Below are 13131 nucleotides of genomic sequence, written 5' to 3' on the forward strand. Positions count from 1 at the left end.
GGTCCTTGTCTTCGAGGGCCACAGCAGGCACTCAACAGACGTGTACTGGGTGAAGGAAACTTCTGGGTGGATCCTGTTGGGTTGGCACCACATCTGAGAATGGCCATCTCTTCCTCCCTTCCAGAATGTCATTCCAGTGGACGTTTTCTCAGTGAGATTGGTGGTTCTCAACCAGGGTGATTCTGGCCCCCTGAGGACGTTAGGCAATGTCCGGAGGCATTTTTCTTGTCACTATTTTGGTGGGGGGGTGCTACTGGCATCTAGTGGGTGGAGGCCAGGGATGCTGCTAAATCTCCTACAGTGCACAAGATGGCACCACAAAAGAAGTATCTCGTCCCAAATGTCATTGGTGCCAAGGCTGAGAAACTTGCTCCTGCCTTAGTTCCGTGATTGTGCCCCTAACCTGGGCCCTCTGGTGATAAAGGCGTGACCTCTGATTCCACAAGTCTCCCTGGTTTCAGTGGCCCTTTTCTGATCACGTGATCACACAGCTTCTTGATTCACCCCTGAACTTGAGATTGCTCTGAGCTCTAAGGCAGGGGGCAGTGGCCTGGCTGGCCGAGTGTCCACATGGCCCCTAAATGTTCTCACAGGCTTGAGTTGTCATCTGCCCTGCCACATAGGTGTCTGGTCTGTGACACCTGCTGGTGGTCACTGTCACCCCATTACTTCCTAGCATTGCCCTTGACTTGGCTTTTCCCCTTTGTGCTATTTGCTTGGGGTTGGTTGGTCAGATCCTCAGACACTAACCTGTTATTAGAGCTTCTCTGAACCATCATGACTATGTGCCAATAAAACTTTATTTATACGAAGTGAGTAGTGGGCTGGATTTGGCCCATGGGCCATATAGTTTGCCAGCCTCTGCTCTAAAGACGTCATTGTGTTGTCTCTCAAGATAATAACGCCTTCTCTTTCCTTCCAGGTGTGTGTTTTAGATCTGCGAAAGTAAACACAAAATATTGTAGAAAAAAGCAAAGAGTTCTAACGGACCAGCAGCGAACATGTGGGGTTCAGCACCCTCAGACAGTCCTGTCAGCTCCCAAACTGTACGAACTTGACTTGGTTAGAGTGGACTTTGGAATCCACTCATCCCTGGCCGCAGGAGTCTATATTTTGTCGTAACCTTCATCCAGAAGTTTCAAACAGAAACATACACACAGTCATATTGAAAGGGGAAAGAATGGTTTCCACCTGGAACGTTCAGCCTGCACACGAAGCTACCAGCCAGACAGTGCACGGTTTGGGTTCCATCCAGAACAGGCTCTGATGGCTAAGAGGAAAAAAAAAGCTGTGCCAAATAAAGAAAAAAAGAGAAAAGTGCTGTGATAAACCAAAAGGAAAGGGGAAAAAAATTCCTCCACGTGGTGGGTTTTTTTTTCCCCTTGACAATTTGGACACTACAGTTGCTCTCACAAAAGATGTTCAAAGACCAGTTTGTACCAATCAAACGTGCATTTGTAATCCCAACACTTTGTATTTTCTAGAATCTTCTTTGTCCAGTGGTTTTTCTATTGGCTGGAATCCTGTCGTCTGGGGGCCTTTCATCTGAGATGGAAACTGTTTGGCTTGTTGCTTCCTTCCTCCTGTTTTCTGCCCCTCCCCGTCTTTCCTTTGTTCGGTGTGGTTGCGATTTGCAGTCCACGCTCAGTAGATGCAGCCTCGTGGACACGACGACAAAATCTTTGACACGACGATAAAAATCTTTGACGGACAGCTTTCTCCCTCCCCCGGCCCCCACCCCCCTCTCTGTGTCCCTCTCTCATAGTTGCTTCAGATCCTAGGTCTCAAGGGCACTTTGGGCGCATAAGTGCTTTATGTAAGAAGGCAGGGCAGGGGGACTTTTTACAGAAGAAAAAAAATGACTTATAAGAGAAAGAGCCCGGAGTATTTTTTGAAAAAGAAAATATTTTTATGTTAAAGCAATTTTAAAATCCGAAAAGGGCCATCAGACATAGAGAGCTTTGTGTGATTCATATTTTAAATAAGTTTTAGGAAGCCACAGGCAGGGGCTGAGGTAGCTTTTCCCTCTCCCTTCAGCTTCATGAGAGGTGGTTGGCACTCTGGGCAGAAGAGAGTCAGTCCTTGGCTCGGCAGCCACAGAAGAGGCCCTGCTCTGTGGCTCCAGGACGAGCAGGCGTCCTTTGGGGCGCGGCCACCTTCGGAGCTGGCAGGAGAGAAGCGAAAAACAGGACCCTCTGGCCCCGAGAAGCATTCCCCAAACCTGACTGTACCGAAGAAGCCATCAGAACCGACAGCCCGGCTCAGGCTACATCTTTTTCGACATATTTTTCACAGCAGTGTAACTACCAATGGCCGCTTCACCGAGAGCAGGCTGGCAGGTCCTTGCCAGGCTGACGGTGAGGGCCCCTGGATCTCACTTGGTCTGTTAATGACAAAAATGCACGGAGATGGAAGATTTTTCAACCCTGAAGGTAAATTCTCTAGGTAGAATGTCACTAATAATTTCTGCCATTTTCATCATTTCCTTCCCTCACAAGGGACTAGGAGAAAGCTTTTCTTTATTTTAATAGTGAATCTTTTTACTGTTTTTAAAAAGTTAAACATGGTTTTGTGTTCCTAGAGGAGTTTCCCTTCCTTGGATCAGGTGACCTTTGTACTCTTGTTGTCATACCCCGCCGCTGACCCATCGGTTAAATTAGCCGGGGAAAGGACTGGAGGCCTGGGCGTCTTCTCTCATCCTCTGCCTGCGGGTGGAGGAAGGGATGGGGAGGTTGGCCAGGCCTGGGGGTGCTGGCAGTGGGCAGGTTTCAGCGGGGGTGTGTTCCAGCAACGAAACAGGATGTTATTCAGAGGTGGCGTCCATCCGTGGAGCCACAAGGCCACCGTCAGGGCAGAGTGCAGGCCTCCTGCAGAACTTGGAGGGTGCCGGGACCAGCTGTGGGAGCCAGGCCGCGTTCGTCCTTCTCAGATCACGGGTGGGCCTCCACGTGGATATGCGAATTACTCCAGCCCCAGCTGTGGAAGACCAAAGAGCGCTCTGTTGATTTCTTCGGTAGTTGATTCAGACTCTGTTACTAAACTCTTAGCAAAGGTCAGAGTTCTGTGGAGTCACCCATCTTTGAAGCTAGCAGGCACCCCCAGGTACATTGATAGTTTCCTGACCCAAGAAATCATTAGGCTTGGGATGTAGTTTGTGGGGGTCCAGATGAACACCATCTTGACCCCTCCCCAAATAAAAATGTATTCATCTCTGCAGAGCCTCAGCTGTCGAGGGTCGGCCCGTGGTCAGGACACGGCTTGTATGTGACAGGCCACACACTGCTGTGGGGTGGCGATGGTAGGACGTACTATAAGGGGCTCACTAGACAATCCACACGTAAAGGTCGTAGCCAGGGTCTCGCTGAAGTGTTGGCTTTAGCCACTTGACAGATCTGAACCACTTGGGAATGGTTAGGTGGGAGCCAAGGGCTGCAAGGCATGGACCACATGGGCTTGATCCTCTGCACAGAAGTGAACCTGACAATGATGGAGGCAGACTGTCCACATCCCTGGCTTCGTGACCAGCCATCGGAGGGGAGCTCACTGCAGGCCACACGGGGGACCAAGCCTGAGAACGCAGTCGGTGCCCCTCAGATCCATCCCCGTTCTCAGCAGAATGACAGCTATTGATTGCGCCTCTGATGTTTGCCTGCCAGCGTCCGCCCTGCCGGAAAAGTCAGGACCTTGAGCTTTGTCCTCAAGGGGTGGCCCATGGGAGTGATAGTGTTTGACGTTGTTTACAGCGCTTAAAAATTGTGAGTAATGCTCAAGTCTTAGTGACCAAATTTAACCTTGATTCTGAAAACAGACGTATCCAGAACCTTTTGTTGGGTTTGAAGTGACCAAGAGCACACCCCGCACACACCTGGGACGGATGCTGCGCCCCACCCCGGGGACGTTACAGGGTTTCACCCCTCTGACCCCACACGACAGCTAGGACTTGACTTTCGTTTTGTCTCTAAAGATAGATCACGGAGCCAAGGGAAGTGCACTTTGTCAAACGTAAGCGTCTGCTTTGTTCCTTGTTATTTCTCTCTTTTCTAACCTTTTGTTCCACCTTTTTTTTAATCGTGTTTCTTGTCAAATGCAGAAATGTTACTTCCGCCACTCTCTGATGTTTCGAATTCTGGCTTCTGCGGTTTTTATTGTCTGTGTCAGACGTGCAGCCAGATGTGGTTCTCTGTCAGCCTTTCCCAGATTCTGTTCCATCCACATTGACCCCCGTTCTGTTCTCCCTCCACCCCACTCACCCTCACGCTCTCTGAGAAAAAGAATCACCTTGTGTGTTGTAGCTCATTTGTTTCAAGAGAGAATCAACAGATCATATTCAGTGTGTTGAATAAATTGCTCTATTTTGATATTAGAGAACTTGGTGGGTGTGTTTTCTTCATCTCGCCCGGGAGCTCTTGGGCTCACGTCAACACCGATGAGTGAATTTCTCAGAAGAAAATAACTTAAATGCTTCTTTCAGGATTGCCCTGCTGAAGTGGGGCAAAGTGGCCTGACCCCGTGCTGTGGGAGGAGCCAAAGCAAATAAATTTTGTCAGTGGGTTGGTTGGTTGGGAGTCCGAGTTCAAGGATTATCTCTGAGTAATTAGAAGACCCTCAAGTCACAGGCTATGGGGGACTTGACCTTTCCTTGAGCACGATGCTGACTCATGCTCAGCAAACATTTATTGACATCTGCTCTGTGCCAGGCTCTTCCAGGTGTTTCCCTTTATGCCGCGAGAATCAATCGGTGGGTGTTAGGTGACTGAGTCGGTTAATGGGTGCTGCTATCCCCGTGGTGGGGGGGGGGGAGCAGCTGACTCTGAGAGGGGGCGAGGCGGACTGCATTTTGCTGTACAACTGAGTCACAAAGCAGGTCATGGTGTCATTTTCCTTTAATCCCAACTTGATCCCGCACTAGCACAAAGCAGAGGGCTGGAGCCATCCCTGCCTCTCTGGGTCCCAGTATTGACTGGGGTAGAGCCTGCTTATTTTTCTCTTCTTTTAACCAAGTTGACTAGGCATGTTACCCCGTGGTGGATTGGGGGGCAGTTCTGAGCACCCTGACCCCTGCTACTGAAGCCACAGGAAGGGCCTGGGAAGAAGCTTGAGGCCGACACACAGCAGGCAGGCAGCACACCATATGACAGAGCGCCCCAGGATCACGGCACGTGTGACGTGTGGCTTTGGTGGCTTCCGCAGCAATGCTGGTAACGTTAATAGCTTTAAAGGGGTTTCTTTCTGCTGTAGAGGAAGCCGGATTGGGGCCACATCGGTGGTCCAGGCTCGGTGCGCCTTTCCTCTTTACACGGAGCCCTTGGCTGCAGTGGTTCGAAAAGTGTTTGCCTTTCGTTGAAGCTCCGCTTATTTTGAAAATCTAAGCTTCCACTCACTGAACAGAGAACTTTCTTTTTTAATGGCCCACATCGTGGTGCTGTTCCTAAAGGATGCTTGAGACCGTTTGTCGTATGCTCAGAAAGTCGTCTGTACCTGCGGCTGCCAACAGTTGGTAACTACTGACGGAGACCTGGAAATCACTTTGTGACATGCACGAAGAGAGGCAGGAAGTGGCGGGGAGTGGATTTCTGCCCTTACAAAACACAAAATTTGGCTGGATGATTTTTTCCCAGCTTGGCTCCTTTTTCTCTGAAGTGTCTTAGCCACTGGCAAGGTCACCAAGGCCAGAGGTTGCAGTTCCACCTGGAGGGTGATGGGGGCAGGGCACAGGGGACCCTGGGGAGAGGGCAGGGACCATGTTATTGACAGTGCTCCCTCCCACTTGAAGTTAGTGCTCCGGAGAATGGGGCCTCTGATTAGAAATACAGTCATTCTCAAGCAAAGTTATGGAGAAACACCCCAGGAGGCCATCTGTTCATACGCACACAACTGTAAAGGACCAGGCGATCATTGGACTAGGGAGGCGTCAACTCATGAAGTAGTTTATGGTGTGACTGGCCAATAAATTAAAGTCAAATAGAAGCCACCTGATAGGAGCAGCCTCATCTTTCACCCAAACTACACTCGCAGCTACACCTGTGTCATGTGTGGCCAACCCAAACTCCCAGCTGGTGGTCCCAGTTCCCTCACCTCTTCAAGGGCTTCTCCCAGGTCATTGTCCCCTCCCTCACATCATCGTTACTGCTTTCTCTTCCCTGGATCGTTCCCTTTAGCCTCCCAGTGTACTCTAGTGTCTCCCATCTCTAAACAATAAAGACCAGACATCCCTCTGCAGCAACCAGCCCTATGGGGAAATTGCCTAAAACCAAGCATTGTCCAGCCTCTCGTTCATTTGTTTGCTCAATTACGTCTCTCTTATTCCCTGGACTGACTTGCTCCACCACGTCGCCGATGCTCATCTGTGCATCCCCAGTGCCGAGTCATAGCTCAGCGCCTGGCAAGGAGCAACGAGAAGGTACGGACAACCTCTCACTCAGCTCGCCCCCACTGAAACCTCCATGCCAGCTGGTGATGCTGATCCCCAGCTAGGAGGAATTACATTAACTGGACAATCAGATCAGTCAGGGTTCCGAACCTGACTCTGGCACATGTAAGCCAAAAAGAACGGGTGAGGACACTGGGCAGCTCTGCGGAACCGGGCTTGGAGGCCATGCAGACAGAACAGCCAAAATAAGGCTACAGGATTGGACCTATGCAGGTAACATGGGGCACGGCCACAGCAACGGGGCTGCTACCCACACCCTCATACTGAACCAGCCCCAAAGCACACCCAAGCTGCCTCCCAAAGCAGACACGTCCGCTGCCCAGCTGCTGCCACTCCCCCTCCAGAAACGCATCTCCGAGACCCATTCCCTGGGGCACTGGCTTCTACCTCAAAGACTTGGGACACGTGTCTCATTGGCTCTGCCAAGTCCTGTGCCCTCCTCTAGCTGAAAGGGAGGCTGGGAAAGTGAGAAGCTGGCCTCTTGGCCTCTGGGGTGAGGGTGGGACTGAGCCTCACCCGCTTGGGGAGCATCCTCCAATGGGGAGAGGCTTCTGAGGCCGGGAGCAGACCAAATGTCACCATGCAGATGCAGAACACATCTGGAAAAGCAAAAACCCCTTCAGGTCATAATGCTTTGGATCAAAGTGGGTGTGCTCCAGCGCAGGCCCACCCTTAGGGATGTGCAGCCCCCGGGCACTACGGTCACGGTCACCGTGTACCCTGAACCCATCTGCAGCCATGCGACTCTCCAAAAGTACAAGTCCAGAAACATCCTGGACAGCTTTCCTAGGGGAAAGGGAGTCCTAATCTCATGTGAAGGAGGTGTCATGTGGCAGGGCTGTCTGCAGTGTCCTGAGACAATAGTGTTATCTTGTTTTTTTATAGACATAGCTGGGTGGCTTGCAAATCCAATGCATACTACAATATTTTCACCAAAAAAATATATATACTATATATTTATTTCAGCTGATGGAAATAAAGACATTTAGGCAATGATCTGTGCATAAATCAGGTTCCAAGGATTCCTTAGACTGTCATTGCTCGACACAGCGTGGGGACCAAGGGCTCAGTTAGTGATTGGCGCCAGCCCCCCTCTCCGCCCCCTAGTGGTGCAGGAAGATCGTGCTGTGCTGCCGCTCCCTGGTGCCCCCACTCGTCCTGCTGCTGCTTACCTCACTGCCGTGTGGCATCATCACTCCCTCACTTAGGAGCGCTCGCTAGAGGCATTATACAGACAGAATGCAAGTCAGGCTGGGAGCTCGGTTGCAACTACTTTATTAACTTTTCCCAAGGACCGGGATCCGGCATTTACATTACAGCCAGCCTCAGAAAAACAGAGGGCAACTAAGAGTCTAGAGAAGCTGCTGTTTGGTTTAGAAGGCGTTTTCCACTCCCAAGCACCAGCTCGTGGATCAGTTCTCATCACCAAGAGGACCCTCGGGAAGAAGTTCTAATATTGGGTGAGGTTGGGGGGATGCCACACCTGGCAGTGTGGTGACAGGAAGGCGAGAACAGTTCAAAACAAAGAGAGATGTCGACTTTGAGGGATGCGGGGTCTGGACCCGTGTCACGTCCCTCTCATAGGTCTCCCTGGGTTTGGGAAAGAGATTTGACCTCATCTTCATGGCGGGACCCACTTGCAATGTGGATTTCAATTGTGCTGGCATCGGAACCTGGAGAGGAAAAGAGAAAAAACTGATGGCGTCAGTGTCCTAGAAGGTTTTTCATAAGCTTCAGAAATGCTGTCTATTAAAAAGAATAATAAAGTTACATGATACGTTCACCTACATTTGATTAAATCATTTCAAAAGATGAAATAAATCCTAGAGAATCACCGAAGGCACCCGATGTGTGATTCTGCGTCCATCTTCAGGCCCGCCCCTGCCCCTGGCATCCCTTTTTCCAAACCTCCGTGCTGGACAGCTAAACGTGCGTCTCAGAGAGCCGAACCACATGGACGCTGGAGACCAAGTCAAGACCACCCCTGTTGACTCGGGCAGGCTTCGCAGCCCTGTGACACATGCTGTCGGATTTAGACCCACAGATCCCTTCTGTGACTCAGGCTCATCACAGGGCCCCATGGTGGCCTGGCCACCTGACCCCAACTCCAGGAGGTGCCCAAAGGGAGGGAGCCCACTGCCCTCTGTCAAACTAAGACACCTTCCAGTTGTCTCTTCAGGGATGAGACCACAGGGTTTGAGGGCAGAAAAAAAAAGTGGGTAACCATCAGTAGAATGAAAGCAAATGTCACTCCTGCCAAAACAGTACTCCTGGAGGTGACACACCTGCCTCCAGAACCCCGGGAACCCTCTGGAACAGATGGCAGAGTTATTCTGCAAATATTCAGGAGGGCCAGCTGTGTGCCAGGTCCTAGGCTGTGTGTGTGGGATACCAAGAAGGAAGACACAAAGAAGGTGGCCTTTTCAACTGTGCATGGGGCAAGTGGCTGCCCTTCAGGAAAATCTCCACATCCTGAGGCCCCTCTACCAGTGCCCTTGCTGACCCCTGCAGCCTCCTCCCTCGTCCTTCTGCTCACTCCCCACCCACAGGCACACTGGCCTCTCTTCCACGCGCCGAGCTCAGGCCTGCCACCAAGGCTTTGCACAGCCCTTTCTCTGCTTGTCAGCTCTTCAGGTTTCTTTCTGGCTCACTCACTTCCTTCAGGGCTCAATTCAGATGTTATCTCAGCCTCAGGGAGGCATGCAGAACCCCTATCCAAACCCACTCTCCTGCCCCCGCCCTATCTGCTTTTCTTCATAGTACTTTTGCTGTCTGGAATATTCTATTATTATTGTGTTTTCCCTTCTCTCTCTCCTACAAGAGTGGAGAGTCTCAATGGACAGGGACTTTTTGCATCTTCTTTTAGAATTGTCTGTTTGTTTTTTGCTGAGGAAGATTAGCCCTGTGCTAACATCTGTTAGCATTATATGTCTTCCTCCACTTTATATATGCCACCACAGCACGGCTGACAAGTGGTGTAGGTCCATGCCCAGGATCCAAACCCGCGAACCCAAGCCACCAAAGCAGAAGACACCAAACTTAACCATGATGCCACGGGGCAGCCCTGACTTTGTCTATCTTACTTACCATAGGTTCAGTAGTGCCTCAAATGGCACCTGGCACCTGGAAGGTGCTGGATAAACCACTGTTGACTGGATAAATAGGACAGGGCACACGCACTGACACCAAGACGCAGCACTAGCACCTTGGAGCATTAATTAAGAATGATGAGCATAAAGGAGGACAGGAACAGGCACAATGTAAGGAGAGACACATGCAGTTTTGGAGGACACTTAAGGAAGAAAAGAGGGAACGTTAAATGGATAAGAGGAGGGGAGAAATTATGGCAACAGGAAAGATATGCTTGGGAATGTTGGGGGAAGCCTGAGTCACAAGAAGAGATGACATAACACCAAGAAAACACAAGTATGGGACTGCAGTGTTGTCCCCCCGCAAAACCCACCATGGCCTGTGGGGGGAGGCAGCACTCAGATCTGTCAGACTAAGTATGATGAGCTCCACAAAGAGGGTAAAGGAATTCAGAGGGTGCGTGGAGGACTGGCATCAGGGCCATGGTCCTGGCAGCCAGATCCTGAGGAGAATTTGGGTTGTCAACAAGGATGGCAGGAGGAGACCTCTTGTTGGAACGGTGGACTTTCTTTTCCTGGAGACTGGGCACCAGCTGGGAAGACTTCTAGTAGACACTTCCAGTTTCAGAACCGCATTCCTGCTGGAGAGGCTGATGGCACTTCAAAAAGACTTGATTCTCACAGGGTCACCCACTGTTTATGAGGATGTCCTGGGCTCATGGGAACTTGTGCGCAATTTCTGTGGTCTTTTGAAAAAGACTCTGGAATGTAGTGTCATATGATGGCTTGTGATCAAGGTCTGGGCTGGGGACACTCCCCCGTGACCTTGCACTTCGGGACATGCTCTGGATCTCGTGACTTTTTAAATGTTCCTGGTTCTTTCATTCTCCCCCTGGGGCTCCACAGAGGAGATCCAGTTGTGCCATAACAACTTTCTCAGGCCCCAGTGCTGCTGGAGCCGAGCCACCTGAGCCAGCCCTGCCTGTGCTAAGTTCAATGGGTGCTCGAAGCTGTGGGCTTTCTAGCAGGCCTGGGTTTCCATGGGTTTTCTCTTATGGTCTTAAAGGTCTCCACAAAGAGAGAATGTGCTGGCTGAGCAAGTCTCTGAGGAGAAAATTCAATGAGGCCATCGGGGTATGGGAGTAATTCTCTATTGGTGCAAGAAATGCAGGTGCCAGCGACCTCATGGTGCCCAAGGGCCAAGCCCCTTCCTAGCAACTCTCTTTAATGAGCCTTGCAAGCCCAGACAGGTTCTTGGGAACTTCCTGGCCCCGCATAGATCTAGGATTTGGGAAGGCATGTTGGACGTTTCCTGTGCCCTCAGCTGCTGTTCCTGGATCCCTTGAAAACCATGAAGCCCTACATCAGAAACCCAACCAGTGGGCACTGAGCAAGAGCCATAGAGAACATATGACACCTGGGCTTAGATCCCCTTCAAGGTGTTGCATTTGATCTAGCCAGCCTGGCACAGGTGGAGGCCTTGGGGTATACTCTCTTCCACATTCCTCTAGCAATACAGTCCATGGGGCCACCAGGGTTCTGTTCAAGGGGAGAGCAACTGACAGCAGAGAAAATCATAGAAGACAAAGAACAGAGATGTATGAGAGAGAACAGAGAAATGAGGAAGTGTGGGAGATACAGGGAATTTGGGAAAAGAATCAAGAATTATGGGAAAGGACAGAATTGTGGTGGGGGGCGGGGGGGACCAGAATAATGGGAGGCAGGGAATTAAGAGAAAGACAAGAATTGTGATAGAAGAGAGAATTGGGGAAACAAGGGATTATGGGGAAGAACAGAATTGTAGGGAAAAAAATGGGAATTCTGGAGAGAATGAGGAACTGTGGGAGAGAAAGGGAATTTGAGGAGAGACAGAATTGTGAGGGAGAATAAAGAATCATAGAAGAGAGAATTGTGGGAGAAAGAGTATTGTAGGAAAGAACAGAATTGTGGGAAAGAGTGGAGAATTCTGGGAGAGACATGGAATTATGGGAGGGATAAAGTATTGGGGGACACAGATTATGGGGGAGAAAGGAGAATCGTGGAAAAGAATGGAGAATTGTGGGAGACAGACAATTATGAGAAGGAATTATAGGGGAGAATAGAGAACTTTAGGAGAAAGAGAATTGTGGGAGAGATGGAATGTGGTAGAAAACAGCTTTATAGAAGAAAACAGATTTGTAAGAGACAATGAAGAATCCAGAATTGTGGGAGAAAAGGAGAAACTGGGAAAGAGAATTATGAGAGAAACAGGCTATTGTGGGAGAGACAGAGAATTGTAGGAAATACAAGGGCTCAAAGGAGAGAAAGGAGAATTGTGGGACAAATAGAGTATTATAGGAGAGATGGAATTGTGGGAAAGACAATGGATTACGGGAGAGAATGGAGAATTGTGGGAGAGAAGGAATTATGGGGGATAATAGAGAATTGTAGGAGAGAATTATAGGAGAGACAGTTTGGTTGTAGAAGAGAATAGAGATTTGTGAGAAAGAACAAAGAATGAAGACTTGTGGAGAACATGGAATTGTGGGAAAGGGAATTGTGAGACAAATAAGGCACAGTGGGAGAGACAGGGAAGTATGGGAGAGACATGGAATTGTGTGAGACAGGCAACTGAGAGAGAAGAAATTATGGTTGAGAACAGAGAACTGTAGGAGAAACAGAATTGTAGGAGAGATGGAACATAGGAGAAAACAGAATTGTAGAAGAAAATAGATTTGTTAAAGACAATGAAGAATCCAGAATTACGGGAGAAAATGAGGAATTGTGGGAAACAGGGAATTGTGAAAGAAATAAGGTATTGTGGGAGAAACGGAATTGTGAGAAGAACAAGGGGTTATGGGAGAGACAGGGAATTGTGGGTGAATTAGAGTGTTATGGGAGAGACGGGGAATTGTAAGAGCAACAAGGGGCTATGGGAGAGACATGGAATTGTGGTAACAACAAAGGGTTAGGGGAGAGAAGGGAATTGTGGGAGAGGAAATAAATTATGGGAGAAATAGAATATTATGGGAGAGAGAGGAAATAGTGGAGAGAGGGATTATGGGGGCAAATGGAGAGATTATGGGGGAAAAGGGAAATTGTGGAGGAGACAAGGCATTACAGGAAAGACAAGGATCATGGGAGAGAAAGGGAATCATGGGAAGGGCAAGGGATCATGAGAAAGAATGAGGAATTGTGAGAGAGACAGGGCACTGTGGGAAAGACAAGGGGTCATGGGAGAGAAAGGGGAATTGTGGGGCAAATGGAGTATTGTGGGAGAGACATGGAATTGTGGGAATGACAAGGGATTATGGGAGAGAAAGGGGAATTGTGGGAATTAAAAGGAGTTATTGGAGAATAAGGGGAATGTGGGAGAGATATGGAATTATGGGAAAGAATGGAGAAATGTGGGACAAACAGGCAATAGTGGGGAAAAAAAGGAATTTTGGAGAACAGAACTGTAGGAGAATGACTGCAGGAGAGATGGAATATGGTAGAAAACAGAATTGTAGAAGAAATGGAAATTGATGAAAGACAAGGAAGAATAGAGAATTGTGGGAAAGAAAAGGGGTTATGGGAGAGAAAGAATTGTGGGAAATAATGAAGAATTGTGGAAAAGACAATGGGTTATGG

General features: G+C 49.4%; 2 protein-coding genes across 8 annotated transcripts in view; one reads left to right on the forward strand and one right to left on the reverse strand.

Moving 5' to 3' along the window:
- The window catches only part of TBL1X (transducin beta like 1 X-linked), a 210339-nt gene extending 205971 nt beyond the window's left edge, over positions 1-4368 (forward strand). For all 7 annotated transcript variants that reach the window (XM_014828024.3, XM_014828023.3, XM_044768167.2 and 4 more), the window contains one exon: positions 923-4368. In XM_014828024.3, coding sequence (XP_014683510.1) covers positions 923-949 — 27 coding nt within the window. In that variant the 3' untranslated portion in view covers positions 950-4368. The remainder of the gene's footprint in view (positions 1-922) is intronic.
- A 3320-nt stretch (positions 4369-7688) lies between these two features.
- GPR143 (G protein-coupled receptor 143) overlaps positions 7689-13131 on the reverse strand; it is a 47892-nt gene continuing 42449 nt past the window's right edge. The window contains exon 9 of the mRNA XM_044768160.2: positions 7689-8103. Within this exon, the coding sequence (XP_044624095.2) occupies positions 8009-8103 (95 nt within the window). The 3' untranslated portion in view covers positions 7689-8008. The remainder of the gene's footprint in view (positions 8104-13131) is intronic.

The sequence above is a fragment of the Equus asinus genome, chromosome X (assembly GCF_041296235.1).
Source record: "Equus asinus isolate D_3611 breed Donkey chromosome X, EquAss-T2T_v2, whole genome shotgun sequence".
In the NCBI taxonomy this organism is placed as follows: domain Eukaryota; kingdom Metazoa; phylum Chordata; class Mammalia; order Perissodactyla; family Equidae; genus Equus; species Equus asinus.